The sequence below is a fragment of the Lachnellula hyalina genome (genome assembly GCF_007821495.1).
Source record: "Lachnellula hyalina strain CBS 185.66 chromosome Unknown contig00104, whole genome shotgun sequence".
Lineage (NCBI taxonomy): Eukaryota > Fungi > Ascomycota > Leotiomycetes > Helotiales > Lachnaceae > Lachnellula > Lachnellula hyalina.
Genome location: NW_022157218.1, coordinates 85,663 through 100,477, shown reverse-complemented (window position 1 = coordinate 100,477; position 14,815 = coordinate 85,663). Strand labels below are relative to the sequence as shown.

The 14,815-nt window shown below is 47.6% G+C and overlaps 5 protein-coding genes across 5 annotated transcripts; 2 read left to right on the top strand and 3 right to left on the bottom strand.

Moving 5' to 3' along the window:
- Nucleotides 1-867: 867 nt before the first annotated feature.
- Nucleotides 868-2,146, bottom strand: mae1_0 (Malic acid transport protein; the record flags this gene model as incomplete). The annotated part of the gene is made up of 2 exons (XM_031150995.1): nucleotides 868-1,956; nucleotides 2,009-2,146. The coding sequence occupies 2 exons, from the start codon at nucleotides 2,144-2,146 to the stop codon at nucleotides 868-870; spliced, it is 1,227 nt and encodes a 408-aa protein (XP_031003973.1).
- An 826-nt stretch (nucleotides 2,147-2,972) lies between these two features.
- On the top strand, nucleotides 2,973-4,966 carry LHYA1_G006053 (uncharacterized protein; the record flags this gene model as incomplete). Its single annotated transcript, XM_031150994.1, has 2 exons — nucleotides 2,973-4,157; nucleotides 4,208-4,966. The coding sequence occupies 2 exons, from the start codon at nucleotides 2,973-2,975 to the stop codon at nucleotides 4,964-4,966; spliced, it is 1,944 nt and encodes a 647-aa protein (XP_031003971.1).
- Nucleotides 4,967-5,352: 386 nt separating this feature from the next.
- Nucleotides 5,353-9,125, bottom strand: LHYA1_G006052 (uncharacterized protein; the record flags this gene model as incomplete). The annotated part of the gene is made up of 4 exons (XM_031150993.1): nucleotides 5,353-5,616; nucleotides 5,668-6,248; nucleotides 6,297-8,269; nucleotides 8,431-9,125. The coding sequence occupies 4 exons, from the start codon at nucleotides 9,123-9,125 to the stop codon at nucleotides 5,353-5,355; spliced, it is 3,513 nt and encodes a 1,170-aa protein (XP_031003972.1).
- Nucleotides 9,126-10,034: 909 nt separating this feature from the next.
- Nucleotides 10,035-12,095, top strand: LHYA1_G006051 (uncharacterized protein; the record flags this gene model as incomplete). Its single annotated transcript, XM_031150992.1, has 3 exons — nucleotides 10,035-10,421; nucleotides 10,468-11,156; nucleotides 11,213-12,095. 3 exons carry the CDS (start codon nucleotides 10,035-10,037, stop codon nucleotides 12,093-12,095), a joined length of 1,959 nt encoding a protein of 652 aa, XP_031003969.1.
- A 461-nt stretch (nucleotides 12,096-12,556) lies between these two features.
- On the bottom strand, nucleotides 12,557-14,323 carry betA (Oxygen-dependent choline dehydrogenase; the record flags this gene model as incomplete). The annotated part of the gene is made up of 1 exon (XM_031150991.1): nucleotides 12,557-14,323. The coding sequence occupies one exon, from the start codon at nucleotides 14,321-14,323 to the stop codon at nucleotides 12,557-12,559; it is 1,767 nt and encodes a 588-aa protein (XP_031003970.1).
- Nucleotides 14,324-14,815: the final 492 nt, after the last annotated feature.

Below are 14,815 nucleotides of genomic sequence, written 5' to 3'. Positions count from 1 at the left end.
GTTGGATTTATTGAGCAATCCAAAAGAACATGCTGTTAGCTGCGTTTAGAATGTCTCCGTTCAAGACATGACTTTGACTTACAGTTCCTGCAGTACATTATGATTATTCTAGGAGGAATTGGCAAGTTCCGAAAGCCACAAGCAGATGTTTAAGAATCAGCACCACTTGGTGGAAAAGACTAGCTAGCAAATCTGCATCAGAGAGCCGTTAAAGGGTAGCTTTGCACTTCATTTCCAGAATACTAAGTTCGGCCTCTCCCGCTCCATTTCCCTTCTCTCCTGGGATGTTCCCCTCTTATACGCAGCAGTAGAAACACTTGTTTGTGCCCTCCTCTCATCTTCCTCTATTAGTCTTGGTGGCTGAGCATGTATCGCGTCATATTTGTTCATGATATCTCTCCGACTTCCCTCACTGTCACTCAACCAGACCCGCAGAATAAGTCTTGGTGATAGCTGTCAAGAATGAGAAACAAACATATGCGATGAATTTCCTCATCATGTTATTAGAGGCCTCCTATATGGGATGACTGCACTTGCTGGCAAGAGATTGATATTTCACTTACTTCCTACCATATTTCAGCATATGTCAGAATTCGGGAATCTGCAGCTTGTTACTATTCTTGAGACATGTCTGAGGCTCTTAATCCATTACTATGTGCCTATATTATGACATCTCCACCAAGCAAATTTATACATGAAGTCTCCTCTCATTTTCCCATCTCCGACCCCAATACCACCAACGCCACCAGGCGTCTCAGGTAATTCAATCCCAGTTTGGGTCATATCTTTACTAGGCAGAATATCTTCGCAGGATTCGACGAATTCCCGGCACCTCAGATTATATCAGCCAAATTGGAAGTTCAACTCTCATTGATCATGATCCTCATCTTTCCCAGGCCACAAAATTTGTTTCTTCCACACTGCGCGGAAATGCATGGTTCCGACAAAGAGCCACACGATCACCAGCAAAACTGTCATCACACTGCTTAGCCACAAGATCCCCTCACTCATAAGTGCTTGACCAATATTAATTGTACAGATCGTAAAACCCACATTCGGGAAGACAAACGCCCACCACACCAGGTGGAAGGTTAGTCCTTGTGTAAAAACACCATGAAGTACGCTTACGAGGGCGATGCTGAAGAACCAGAATGCTGTTGCCCACAAAAAGATGGCTGCAGAGAGAGCCACGATACGAAAAATGTCAGCAATTATTTCAGGATGGTTGACTCCCGACACAGTAGTGTAGGACGGGTAGATGTTTGCCAGACTATTAGAGATGCCTAGAAATGTCAGACCTGTAAAAGCTGGTGGTCCAACAGCGATAAACATTCCTGGACGAGTGTCTGGCCGCGGGAGACCATGTGCCATAAGACGACCGAGATAAGTCGAGAACATATACGTCGAGATACTGATGCCGAGACCTTGGAATGTCGCGCCTGCGAATAAAATTGGTAGAGCATGTTCTGGGGGTTGAGAAGGGCCGATGATTGCCGCAACCGTTCCTGAAAGCATCACCGGGAATACAGGAAGAATCCAAGCTGGCGTGAAGTCCTGGATCGTGAGCGGCTTGCCAGTGAAGAGAAAGAAGTATTGTCCCACTGCCAGAAGGAAGGTACAAGCAATGTATACCCAAAATAGGACACGCAATGTGACAACCAGCCAGGGGCCGCATTTCGGCACCCCGTATTCCTGCACATTGTTAAGCACATTGGCTAATGAGATCCAGAATGTAGGGAAGAATAGAGACTCGGTGGGATGTCGAAGAGAGGCCATAAACGCTTTTGGGAAGAGGATGAATCGAGTCGATATCGCTATGCAGATACCGAGAAATAGGACTATATCGAGAAGAAAGACGATATCGCCAAGGACCGTAAGGCCGTCGAATCTATGAGGAGTTCTTGCCAGAATCAATGCTATACCTCCAGTGGCCATTGTCAAATTGTAGGAGGCCCACTGAAAATAGAGTCAGTACGTCGAAATCAGGGGTATTTTGACTGAGTCCTACCGTGAAGTGATGGAGACGATCCCGAATACCAATGTCTCCATGCAAGGTTGCCTTACTGGTACGCAGAGTCCCTCTCTGGCCCTCCAATGAATTGGCTGAGCGCCTTCGATGGTGCGAAGGGACTCGAGTAGGTGCCATCGTATGTTATGTTCAAGAAAATTCCTTCTCTGATGATCAGGAAGTGAAGAGCCGGCTCAGGACCTCAATAGAGGAGCATAAATGTGAAGTCTGGAGCATATTTCCATTGCAACAAATGTTCCATGATCCACGAACATCGTTGACATTGAGGGTCTCGTGTGTATGGTATAGTATAGTTACTTGAGATGTTAGCCTTTGGAGAACAGGAGCAAAGAAGCTCTAGCGCGCAATCTGGGACTACAATGTCTAACGGCTTTCAAATTGTATATTGCAACATCTATGGCTACGGCTATAGTGTTTGATAATTGTATGCTTGTCATATTTATGATAAGGTAGGTCCTACTTGTGGCTCTATCAGATTCGTCTTCCCAAAGAGCATATATAATCAATCATCCATATAAACTTCCTCGGAGAATATCGAGCTGTCCGTGCGCCTAGCGGGTATTTCTCAGAATGGTCTGCGAAAGCTTCGTCATCGAGCGATGGCTGCAGGAAACAGGGGTGGCACGGTTACTTGGCGTTCTTGATTATCAAATTTGTACCGTGGTGAAGGGGGTGCATTTATAAATCGACCATACTTCATCACAATCGCAACATTAACTCTCCAAGTATCTGGACAATAACCAAAGGACAAGAACCTCGGTGTTGTACAAGACTAGACGAACCATACCGCACCATCTGATTGATATATTCGGCTATTTCCCCATCTCCCAAACCATGAAGGATTCGAAAGCCTCCTTCGCCGAGCCACGATGACCTGAGGACTTCGTAGCCTCGTCCAGCCCGAATTGTACGAGTACAAATTCACCCCATTGTTGTCGAAATCATGTTGCGGAGTCAATTAAATGAACATCAGCATGGGCAAGCCACCCCCCCGCTGGAGCCTGGTGACAGTAGTACTCGAAACGAAGGGCTTGGGATAGGGACAACAGAACGACGGACTGCCTCTAGATCCCCATCCAAAGCGCGCTCGCTGTCAGATGGAGATCCTCCAATGCTGTCGCCATCTCCCAAATTTAAAGAACCCGAGAAACGCACTTCGAAAGACGACAGCGCCATCAGCGACAGCCCCATAACCCCTCGGCGGCCTGCCTTCCCCGTGCGTGGGCTGTCTCTGCAGATGCCGACACGCGACTTGATGTCTACCAATACCTCCGCATATGTCAGTCGGGTGCCGTTGTCACCAAAGCTAGATCATTCACAAACATACGGATCGCCTTCAAGTGTGCTTCCACGGCGATCACGCGGATTGGACTTTTCGCGAGCCGCTACCAATTTGCATCATTCAACCCTCGCCGAACAATCATCACCGGACTCGTCGCCAACTATTTCGGGACGGGCGATGAATATACCAAATAGGACGAATGGCCTGCACTTTTCTTCCGGTCCTGAGTCTATAAACAACAACTCAAACTCTTTGTGGTCGACCATGGCGAACGCGGATCGTATGGGCGTGTCGAGTTCTTTGGGGAGTGTGAACATGATGGGTTCGGAGTCTTCTGGCAGCAGCTCTGATGAAGATGATCTCATGGATGCCGATGACATCGACGACTCCATCCTCACAACGCCGCAGGTGGGCAAGATGAACACATTGTTTGGCGCAATCCCGCAAGGCAGCCCAGGAAATGGGTGGCTTGCACAGTCTCCAGCAGTCAGCAGCCTCATGAACTTCCAACGAGCTCGATTACGACATGGCAAGAGCAGAAAGAGTTCAAGCAGTGGAAGTGGAAACTCGATGGTCAGCCCAGCCTCCAAATCACCACCCAACATACGAAGTATCGAAGGCATGAACAATAACTACCTTGGGAAGGAAATGCAGTCAGAAGGATTACAGTCAAGGAGGGAAAGCATCAGCTGGGCGGCAACCCAGCTACACATATCTGGCAGCGAAAGTGACGATGGTACATTGAAGTCTACCTTGGAGTCCGTTGATGGTATGCCAGTCACTCCCAGTCGAGAAGGCCAAAGAGGGGTTATCCGGAGGGTCGTAACCCGGAGAGGCAACATGCTAGTAAGTGCCATGATGCTGCCATAATTCGGTCCAATGCTGACCTGTGTTAGCCTAAAACCAAAGGCTTCGCCCGTATCCGAGCCGCCCTCGCAGAAGAAAATGCCCCTGTGGAAACTGAAGTTCGCCGAGAAGCTGAAGTCGTCCGCCAAACCTGGGAAAGTGACGCCGATCTCGAACTCACCCGAAATCCCTCTTTGACAACTACACATTCGTCGCCGACCCTTGGTCCTACGCAAGAGTCTTTAGAGGGAATACCTGAAGATGATGCAATGACCGATCTCTCATCAGGGCTTTCAAACAGCTTCAAGCAGCATGCCATGCGCAACTCCAAAGGCAAAGGATTCTGGGAAAACTTCACCGACGAAAAGAATCGTACACCCCCTCCACATTTCCTTCCCCGCGGCTCATCTTCAGGAATGAGTGAAGATATTTCACTGGACTTAACTACGCCTCCTCTACTTGGAACGCACAGTACATATGATTCGCTTATGTCATCACCATCCCGATCAGCAACTCCACAGCCTGGGACTGGTCCTACAGCCGCTGAGATTACACAGAAAGTGAACAAGAAGCGGCGGCGAGACGATGATTTTGACCCCAGCAGCTTCAAGCGAAGGGCGGTCAGTCCGGGCATGAGCTCACATAACAGTCCCGTGATTCAAAGCCCCATGCAGAGAGATGCTACGCCATGGGGTCGCCCTCCGAGTAATGGAGAAGCAGGGAAAAACGGTGGTCCGCCACCAAAGCGAGTCGGTCTTCAAGGGATGGTTGACTCGACGGATGGGCTCATGAAAATGTCTATTGAATGATACCTTGTATACATATTCTGATATTTGCATTGGTATGGCGTACATAGGAGTTTCCGGAGAATATGGAAATCGAGTGACTTTTAGCTCTGGTCATAGAGCATAGCCAAATTTCACAAATACATTGATTTTTTCTCTCCTCCTAGTTTGGACATATAGTGAGATCACATATCCTTTTTTCTTGCTAGATCTTTTGAGAGGGATTTTGTCTCCAACGCTGGCTAGTGCGAGAACCTCTTCAACAGCGCCCCGATCCCGACTTGGAAAACGTATCTCCTGCCCATTGAAGATACCTTGGGCTGGTGCCTTTTCCTTCTAGCGTCCTTGAGGGGCGAAGCTCTATTTTGGACGAGTCCCTTTTTGTTCCCTTCCGTTTAGGTATTCTCCTATTACCTGCCTAATGGTGGAGAAGGAACGTGTTGTGTTTTCTTGCTTCGATCCGATTCATCAAGCTCAACACTAGGAAGGTTGGAGGCTTCAGGCATGGGCCACATGTGCATCGTAATAGACATGCCAGGCTCGATAAGCTGCTCCCAGACTTGTGGCAAAATGATCTTACCATCAGGGCCGACTAGATCATAACGGCCTGCTTGGACTTGCGGTCCCACGATATCGACACCGAGGAAGGCTGCGAAAATTAATTCTTCCATACCCTGGGTCTTGTTAGCTCGGTGAAATCTTATGCAGAAGGGGTAGTCACTTACAGCCCAAGTGGAGCATAGGTTCCAAGGAAAGCTGTATTTACGTCCAATGGAGTCTTTGAACTTGATGGGCAACTTTTTCTCTGTAGCTGTGTTTGGTGCTTTTGCTTCCGCTTTGTCATTTTGTTCCTTGGGCTGTCCATCTTTAGTCGCCGCTGCATCGTATCTCTCGATCCAGCCTTTGGCAATAGAGGTTTCTAAGGGACTTGTTATTTTGTCAATACTCCTTCTTGCCACCCGGGCCGTTTCCTCCTTTCCCAGCTCATCAACAACAGACGCAGGGTATGGGGCCTGCGGTGCCTGCGGGGCCTGCCGTTGAATTTTGTTGAAATCCGGTGAGCTTGCCTCATCAGGACGAGCTCCGGCAAGATATTGAAGAATGTCATTATTAATGTTTTGTTTTCGGGGCCTGTCGTAGCTCTTCTTCCTCATAAACACAAATCCGTCATCAGAAACACCATTGATCGACCCAAAGTTCTCATTGGAGTCACTTGGTTGAAGTTCCACTGGGTTTTGAGTAGACGGATCTGAGGATGAACTTGCCCTTGCCTCAAGGTCTTCAAGACGCTTTTTAAGCTTCTTACCTATTTTCCAGTTAGTCATCCGCTTGCATATTTGCTAGTTTTACTTACGGTAGTTTCTTTGCGCAATTCGATTTTGAATTCTCCTACGCTCGGCCAGATCAGAGATCTTTGTCCACTCTTCATCTGGACCAGGTAATCCTCTTATCTTTGTCCATTCTTCATCTGGATTAGGTAATCCTCTTATAAGACTGCTTATCCCTTCTGATAGCTCCTCGGAAGCACCTGCGATGTCTGGTGGTGGGAGGAATTCATCGCGTTCTTCTTGAATATCGATCTCGAGATTACTCGTCTGACCACCCCTGGATCTCTTGGGAAAACTCAATGCTTCCTTGACATCTGCCAACGGCTGAGGGAATTGGAATGCATCTTCTTCGTCGGAAACCCTCAAGTCCGGGCCTGTCCGGCCCCGTTGGTCTTGAGCTGGAGGAAGATGGTTCCGTGGGTGCAGAATCTCATCATGAAGGTGTTCCTGTTTAGTTAAATCAGGGATAACTGCCTCATCCCCAAGTTGCTTTGCTGAATTGCTAAAAGTACCACCCGTGGGGAAATGCCCGGGGGAGTTACTTCTCGCTTGGCCTGGGTCGTTGTGTACACGCTTCATGTGGGAGTGCAGGTTCCCATGGCCTTCGTATACCCTTCTCTCACAACCTTCATAGGAGCAGTAGTAAGGTTTGCTGCCGTGTCCGGCCCCTGATTCTTCCTGAACACCAGTGGACTTCTTTTCTCCCTCTCTGACCTTCGCCTCGTGTGAAGCTGCCTCGCTTCGAGCATTAACATGTGCCTGGTCTTCTTCAAACATGGTTCCATGATCAATGGCAAGTTTGGCAAGGTCATGGTACACGACTTCGTCATCGTGTACCATAAAACTGGAGACATCACCGCGCTCAGAAAATGCGCTAGCCTCCCCCTTCCCCCCCGAGGCTAAAGCCTCATTCCTATTTTCTTGCGTCGTGCGATCAAACTGGAAATCGCGATCGGAAGAATTGAACACACCACTGCTTTTACTAGGGTCGGAAATGGGTCCTGGGAAGCTCTTGCGATCCGGACTACCTGAGGGGTTGGACTCGAAGTTGACTGGAGACAATGGAACCACCAATGGAGGAATTACCACTCTCGACCCTTGTTTCTCGAGGGGATCTTCTTTTGCAAGTTTGTTCATCACCTTCTTCTTGCCATGTCCCGTTCCAAATGGAGCCTCTGGAACCCCCCGTTCATCGTCAGCTGTCTCTAGCCCAGGATCTGGAGCAGGGGTTTGTTGTTCTCGAGGTAAGTCAACCGTCGGCATTAAGACTGCTGTATCCAAGCTATTCAAAACAACCATCGTCTCTGATCTCAAAATTGACCTCTTTTGCCTAACCTCACTATCACCCTTGGTATCTATATCATCAATTTTGAGCATTATCTCACTCATGATCGTCTCACTCAACTTCTTATGCTCGAACTCCCGCCTGTCGGGGTCGGTGGGCGGCGCAGCGCTGAATTGGACGCAGAGGGGTAAAATCTTGGTTTGAAAATGCGACATGATAGCTTCTAGCCTTTCCATAGCTGATTGTGGTGGCACCTCGGTATCTTGGACAATGTATGAAGCAGCTCGATCTGAACTTTCCAAATTCTCGGCCAAATCACTGTGTTCGGAATCATCATCGTTTGCGTCGTCCAGACTGTCATCTTCTAAATTCTCTCCTTCTTGCGTTGGTAAAGCAAACAGTGCCAATTGTTCCATATGTCGGCCTAGATGTCTCCGAAATTGCTTCGGCGTTCCATAAGGCTCTACAACTGACCCTCCATTCAAAAGTAACCTCTTTGCATCTTGTTTTGAGTTGTTCAAGTTTGCTTCCCATTCATCGCAAAGATGACAAGCATTTGCTGATATTTTGTCAACTGGCTCTTCGCTTTGGAGAATTAAAGCCTCAAGCTGAGCCTTTTGCAGAATTGTAGGGTGGGTTCCTTCCAAATGGCGCGAATACGCCGCCGCAGAAGTAAAAGCAGGATGTTGGCAGTGTTGACAAACCCATTCTCTTCTATGGTACTGAAGTTCATGAGAAAACCACTCATTTCGGCTTCGAAACATTCTCATTGCACATCCGGAAAAAGTACACACATATGGCTTCAAGTCTCTGAAGACATGTTTTCTATTTTAGTGTCAGTGCCCAGAGCGCTAAGGTTTGGGTTGATAGCTTACTTCCACGCCGCCTTATTCGTTACCTCCTGCTCAGTATAGCAAAACGGACACTGGAATGGCTCTCCATAATGGAAAGGGACATCTTGGAAGGCCCACTTTGGAGGTGGTGGAACTGTGAGCTTGGTCGGGGCACCATCAGCTTCATACGTAGTAGCTTGGTATGAAGTCTGTGATCCGAATGAACCCCCTGCATCCGATCCGTCCTTTTTGATGTTCCCATCAACAATGAACGTTGTTGCTTTCGTTGATGCAACTGTTCTCGGAGGTTTTGTCTTTTCTGGCCCCTTCTCTTCGGCAACTTCGTCAAGTATCTCACCCCAATCGCCGGTCAACTTTCCATGATGCTCTTCTCGATACTTCAGGAATTGACGGCGTCTCACGATTGCCTTCCCTAATCGCTCGACCAGCCAATCGCTACTTCCTTTTGCCGATCCATACTTTTCTCTTACGTGACCAATATATGAAGTTGGGTCCCAAGTGCTGTACCGAGAAGCTGCTTTGAGATAATCATCACGATTTGATGACTCGCGGATGAGCATCGAAAGTTTCATTAGGCTCCCGTTAGAATTACTAATAGCCGTGCACAGCTCTTGAATTTCTGAAGTGTCTTGGTCTGTGTTTGAAACCATTCCACCAAATTGTACCTCGGGTTCATCCTCCGAGTCACTGTCGCTGACTAGGCCATCCTGCCACATCTGGTTGGCCTTATCACCCACTACTATCTGAGTTGCTACCCTCTATCAGTAAAGGACAATGTGCTACTGGAAGCGAGTCAAACCATCATTTAAATATTCTTGAAGATACTCTAAGACTTGCAGAAGCCGAGTGCGAATTTCAGGGGCTTCCCTGAGACGAAAATCCAAAGACGTGGGTAGATGCGGTTTGCGGAAACCTGCAATACTGGTACCCCACGCTTTAAACCTCGCACGAGCATCTTGTAGAGCTAGGAGTACCGGATTACGGTCGTATCCATTTCTGGTGGCGGTTTCCTGGTCAAGGTCCTGTAGTATGCCGCAGATTTCTTCAAAGCGCTTTAAGCAGTCCTGTGATAGAGAAGAGATGGAGTTCAGCGAGGGTGGATTAGGGAAGCTAGCAAGCGGGTTTTGGCTCGTCATTTCAACTCTGACCAGTGCCTGGTATTGAAATCCAGCGATTGCTGCTACATTTGAAGACCACGCAGTTCTGAACACAATCCCGAGGCTCTTAGCAAATGCTTCGACACAAGTTCAGAAGTAAGTTGAGAACATCAGCAGACCGTAGAGGTGACCAGCGGCTTCTGTTTGGTGTCGCTACTCCAATTAGGGAGTAGAGCTTGGGCTCATTTCCACGGAGGTCTTGTCAAGTCCAATATTGCCAATGAGATAATCTGAGACTTTTTCCTATTCCAAGAACAACTTGTCAAGGCTGTGAGAAGTGCACACTTCGACTGGCGCTTACCTAGCCAATGAGGGGATGACACCTCAAAAATGGACACAGCATATGCCTTAGGTTCATGCAGTGCAGGGGTGAAGCTGAATCTCGCAACCTCAAGAGATGGAATGCTTTGAGCCTCACCATGAACGACGCCCTCAATCAGCAATACTCATACTAGATTTGTTGCCGCGATGTCTGGTGTCGAAGTGGTTGGTCTTATCCTTGGAGCACTGCCTCTCGTTATTTCGGCTGCAGAGCATTACAAGAAGGGTTTCGAACCCTTGGTCAGATGGAAAAGATTTAAATTTGTCTTCCGAGACTTCATCACCTCGGTCGATATCCAGAGACAAATGTTCCAACTTGTCCTGAAGAAGCTTTTGATCCGAGTACAGCTCGAGCCAGAGGAGAAGCAAATGCTCTTGACAACGCCGGATTACGAAGGCTGGCGCCGGGCTGACATTATCGAAGCCTTGAAATTGCGACTTGGAGACTCATACGATGCATGTATAGATATTCTGAGGGCAATGAATGAGGACATGGTAGATTTGCAAGATATGATGTCTCTGAAAGATGGCACTGTGCGTGTGATATCCACGTGACTAGACTGTGCTAACTTGATATCAGGTCGACTGGGCTAATCCTGGAGAGAAACAATGGAAATATCAAGCCAAGAGGATCCAGCTTAGTTTCAGTGAGAACGGTACAAGGACTGTCCAAGCACTCGAGAAAAAAATCCAGGACTTGAAGAACCTCTTGGAACTTTTGGATAGCACTAACGACACATTGGACGGCATGAAGACTATTTCAAAAGATACTACCTGGGGGAAACTGTTTGAGACCATTAGGCAACATGCAGTTGACTTGCATTCTGCCATTAAAAATAGCTGGAAATGCAATTGCGAAGCGACCCATCAATCCGGTCTCCAGCTGCAAAAACGACAGCCAAGTGATCTCTCTCCACGATTCACCATGAGTTTCGCTCTTCCACCCCGAGATTCCGCCCCACAGAGCTTGCGGAGAAAGGTGATCATACATGCCAAAGAATCAAGACACAATTCGTCACTGGACAGACCATCCCCCGTTCCTATTCAAAAAACTTATATAACGCAACTTAGAACTAACTTTGAGACCAAGTCTTTACCTGATGTCAACGTTAATACGTTGCCAATTCGATTTGGTCCTCAGTCTTCATCCTTTGCCTCGCCCAGCTTTAGTTTTGCAAGCATATTTACAAAGAGCGAGTCAAATGTGACCACCACTTCGAGCATATCGATAGCCGATGAGACAGAGATTTTGGTGGACAATCACTCCAAGTAGGTCTCAACAAAATATGTCCGAGTTTCTGTTATCTTGAACTAAAGCGTGACAGAAAATGGGGAGCTATGCGAAAGTCTAAACCCAAGAAACGCCTTCGCTTTGAGTCCGACTTGCCCACCGCTTCGGGCGATGTTGAGCGTGCGAAAGATTTTCCAACCTTGCCTAAGGAACAAAACTTTCCAGTTCTCCCACCATCTTTATTTGTAGATAACTCCGGTGTTAATATCAAAATCGACGACTTGTGCTCCTCATTGAAAGGCGCAGTTGAAAACACTGAATGCTTGGGTTACCTCTCAGATGACGAGCACCAGCAACATGAGGTCCGATGGGTCCAAGAATCAGCACGCGAATCTCAAGGCCGAGAGGAAATCAGCCTCGACAAATTACTCAGCAGTGGTGGCCACCTGAAACTGAGCAGGCAAAAACGATACAAGATAGCAAGTATAATGGCATCATCGCTATTACAACTTCAGACAACCCCTTGGCTATCCGATAATCTGGAAAAGAAGCAGATCCTTTTTTATTACCAAGGTTCTGATGTATTCGTTGATGAACCATACATCAACCATGACTTTGCCGCAGTAACTCAAACCCCAAGATCATCACCGACACCACGTATCCTTCCTCGCAAAACCCTTAGCGGCCTCGGTATTCTATTGCTTGAGCTTTGTTTTGGTGAGCCGATTGAGAACCAGACAGAGCTACGAAAAGGCCATCTCTCATCCGATGGGAAAGCACTCGAGGGCACCGACTACCTTACAGCAATAGAATGGCTAGATAAGGTGGCGGAAGAGGAACCAAAGATGGCACCCGTGATCAAATGGTGTATCTTCTGTCTTTTTGAGGGGAAGCCAAACTGGGCAGATAAGACTTTTATGCAAGCAGTTTATGCTTCCGTCGTACAGCCGTTGGAGATGCTTGTAGTTTCGTCTTGACATTATAACGAATGGTCCGCGTAACTATCGAGATCAATGAAAAGCCTGGCAGTTATAACCTCCGCGACAGAAATAGCACGGCTGATTAGAAGCACTTCGAGGAATCAACTACAGATCGCTTGGACGAAGAATTGAGCGGCTTGAAAGCCAAAGCAAGGAAAGCGGCGGAAATGCTGCAGAAATGAGGAATATAATCCCTTTTGAGCCTTTCCAGTTCCTTTGAGGCGACACTGGAAAGTAATCATGATGTTCTTTGGAAGTGATGATGTTGGAGTAGTGGTGAGGAAGTCTCAGTTTAGCGCAAAGGTCGCTAAAATCTCAGGGGCAGACCCCTGGATTTCAACGCAGGAGACGTTATGAAGTATCAGTCACCAAGTCAGGTTCAACAGATGGGAGTTGGCCAAAAATCGCCATTACACGGGTCATGAATAACCTATCAAATTCGCATACATTTTCCCGCCTCAAGCAGCATCTTGAATAATTACATCCGCCGCTTTCTCGCTGATGATGTAGATTGGCAACACTATAAAAAATCCAGGAATTTTAGGGAAAACACTCGCATCCACAACCCTTAGCCCCTGAACTCCCCGAACTCTGAATTTCGAGTCCAGTACCGCCATCGTATCATCATCTGCGCCAATTGGGCAAGTGCAACTTGCATGATGACCCCACGCTTCGGCCTTCAAGAAGTCCTTCATCTCCGTTTCTGTTGTCACGTTTGGGCCAGGCCAGACTTCGGAGAATGAACCATCGAGAGGAATAAGGACTTTGAAAGCTTCACGAGCATATTCAATTCCTTCGTACACAGCTTGCAGGTCTTTCTCGGCTGCATCATCTGCTGTAACACCAGTTTCAAAAGAGTTAAAGTTAATGATTGGGACATCTCGAGGATCTGTGGAGTGTAGCTTAACGGTCCCTGCATTGTTTCGGGAGTGAGCCTTCAGAACGATCCAGGACCAGTGGCGTGCATCTTTGACAGCGAAATTTGAGTAGCCAGGGAAATAGCCAGGAAAGTATGCCGGCACACCGGATATCAAAAGATCAGGGTCATCAATAGCTACGGAAGACTTTTTGATAACCGCAATGGCAATTCCATTCGTTGCGTATGCTCCTTTAAGTGCGGGCGTGACACCATTGATCCATCGCGTAAGGCACGGGTCTGGCATGGTTTGAAGAAAGGTATTGTTTGCTCGAAGGTCTGCGCGATAGAGACTCTGACCATCGAGAAAATCCACTCCAACAGCCTTGGGCGTAGTTCCATTTTGGGTGAAACGAATCTTTGTTACTAGGGTGTTTAGACGAATATCGAGATGATACTTTCGCGAGCCATTCGCGTTGACCGAATTTGCAGTATCCAAGATAAAATTCCGAGGTCCATTTCTAGTAGAGTCTGCCGTGGCAAGAGGAACTTGGTAGAGACCCTCCTCCTCAACTTGACCTGGGGCGTTAAGGTCACGCAAGAGGACTTCGCCAAGTCCTACAACTGTGCCTATCACAATACCAACTAATGACTTTCCCATTGCTGTCGCGGCGGAAACTATTAAGGAAAGGACTTTGAAATCTTCTACTACCAGTGACAGATCCGTAAGAGCCGTCCCGAGCCATCCAGTATAGCCATGACCAATTACGCTGCTTGGAAGGTATCGATTCCGTTCCAATTTCTCAAAGTATGTTCTCATGTTATCTGGTGACCATGAAGTATCCCCAGTGATATCTGCGATGTCAGTCCAATCACTATCGTGCGGCAATACTGTGATGAGAGCGTTATGAGAGGAGCATCCTCCAAGTGTGCCGGCACGAGGATATAGAATACCGAGTGGTGCTGAACCAGCTGGTGCCCCAATTCCAACGAATAGATCTCCACTGGGGGTTTGCCAAGTCATTTTGGAATCCTTTTCTTGTCGTGCTTCATCTTGATAGTGATTGACAAAGTAATCCCACTTCATGGGCCCGTACTCTGTGGATTTCAGCGACAAAGCCGGTACTTGTTCCTGATACGTCGATCCTTGATCATCTCCAGCATCGATGGCTAACACTTTGAACCCGGCGATTGCTAATCTGGCAGCAACTGGACCACCGCCAGGCCCTGAGCCTACGATTACGTACTCGTAGTCGTCAAGCCATGTCGTGCCAGACGTCTCATTTTCTGCTGTACTTCGGCCTTCTGATCGAGTACTGGTAGGAACAGCTCTGTTGCAGTCAGATGGTGACACTTTGGAAGGACCCATGTCAAGATTGATCTGACTCCCATTTTAAGCTCTCGGCCCTCCATAGAACGAAACGAGAGTTAAACATACGTTGCTGTGATGGACAGACAAGTTACACCGATGAAGTTCAAACAATATGAGAAGTGCATTTTGAAAGATAGACCAGGAAAAATCAAAACAAAATGGCGTACAAGTAAGTGATGAGCTTGGAGAAGGGCTTTTGCAAAGAAGGCTCCCAAGAGATAGAGTCGCATTCAAACATTAATGGCTCACACGTCGATCTTAAGGAACCTTGGTCGCGATCAACCTCGAAGCCATTTGAACAGTGGCACGTGGCGATGCTCGAATAGAGGATTTCTGGATTTGAAAGCCTGCCATTCCAGTCACCCTTATTCGGTGAGCATCAGCGCTTGCAAACCGATTACGAGCCACTAGGAACTCTTGAAAGGGACGATACAGTACCAATGGTAATATGGTGCGAAGAAAGCGTCCCCCAATTTGGGACGATCTTTT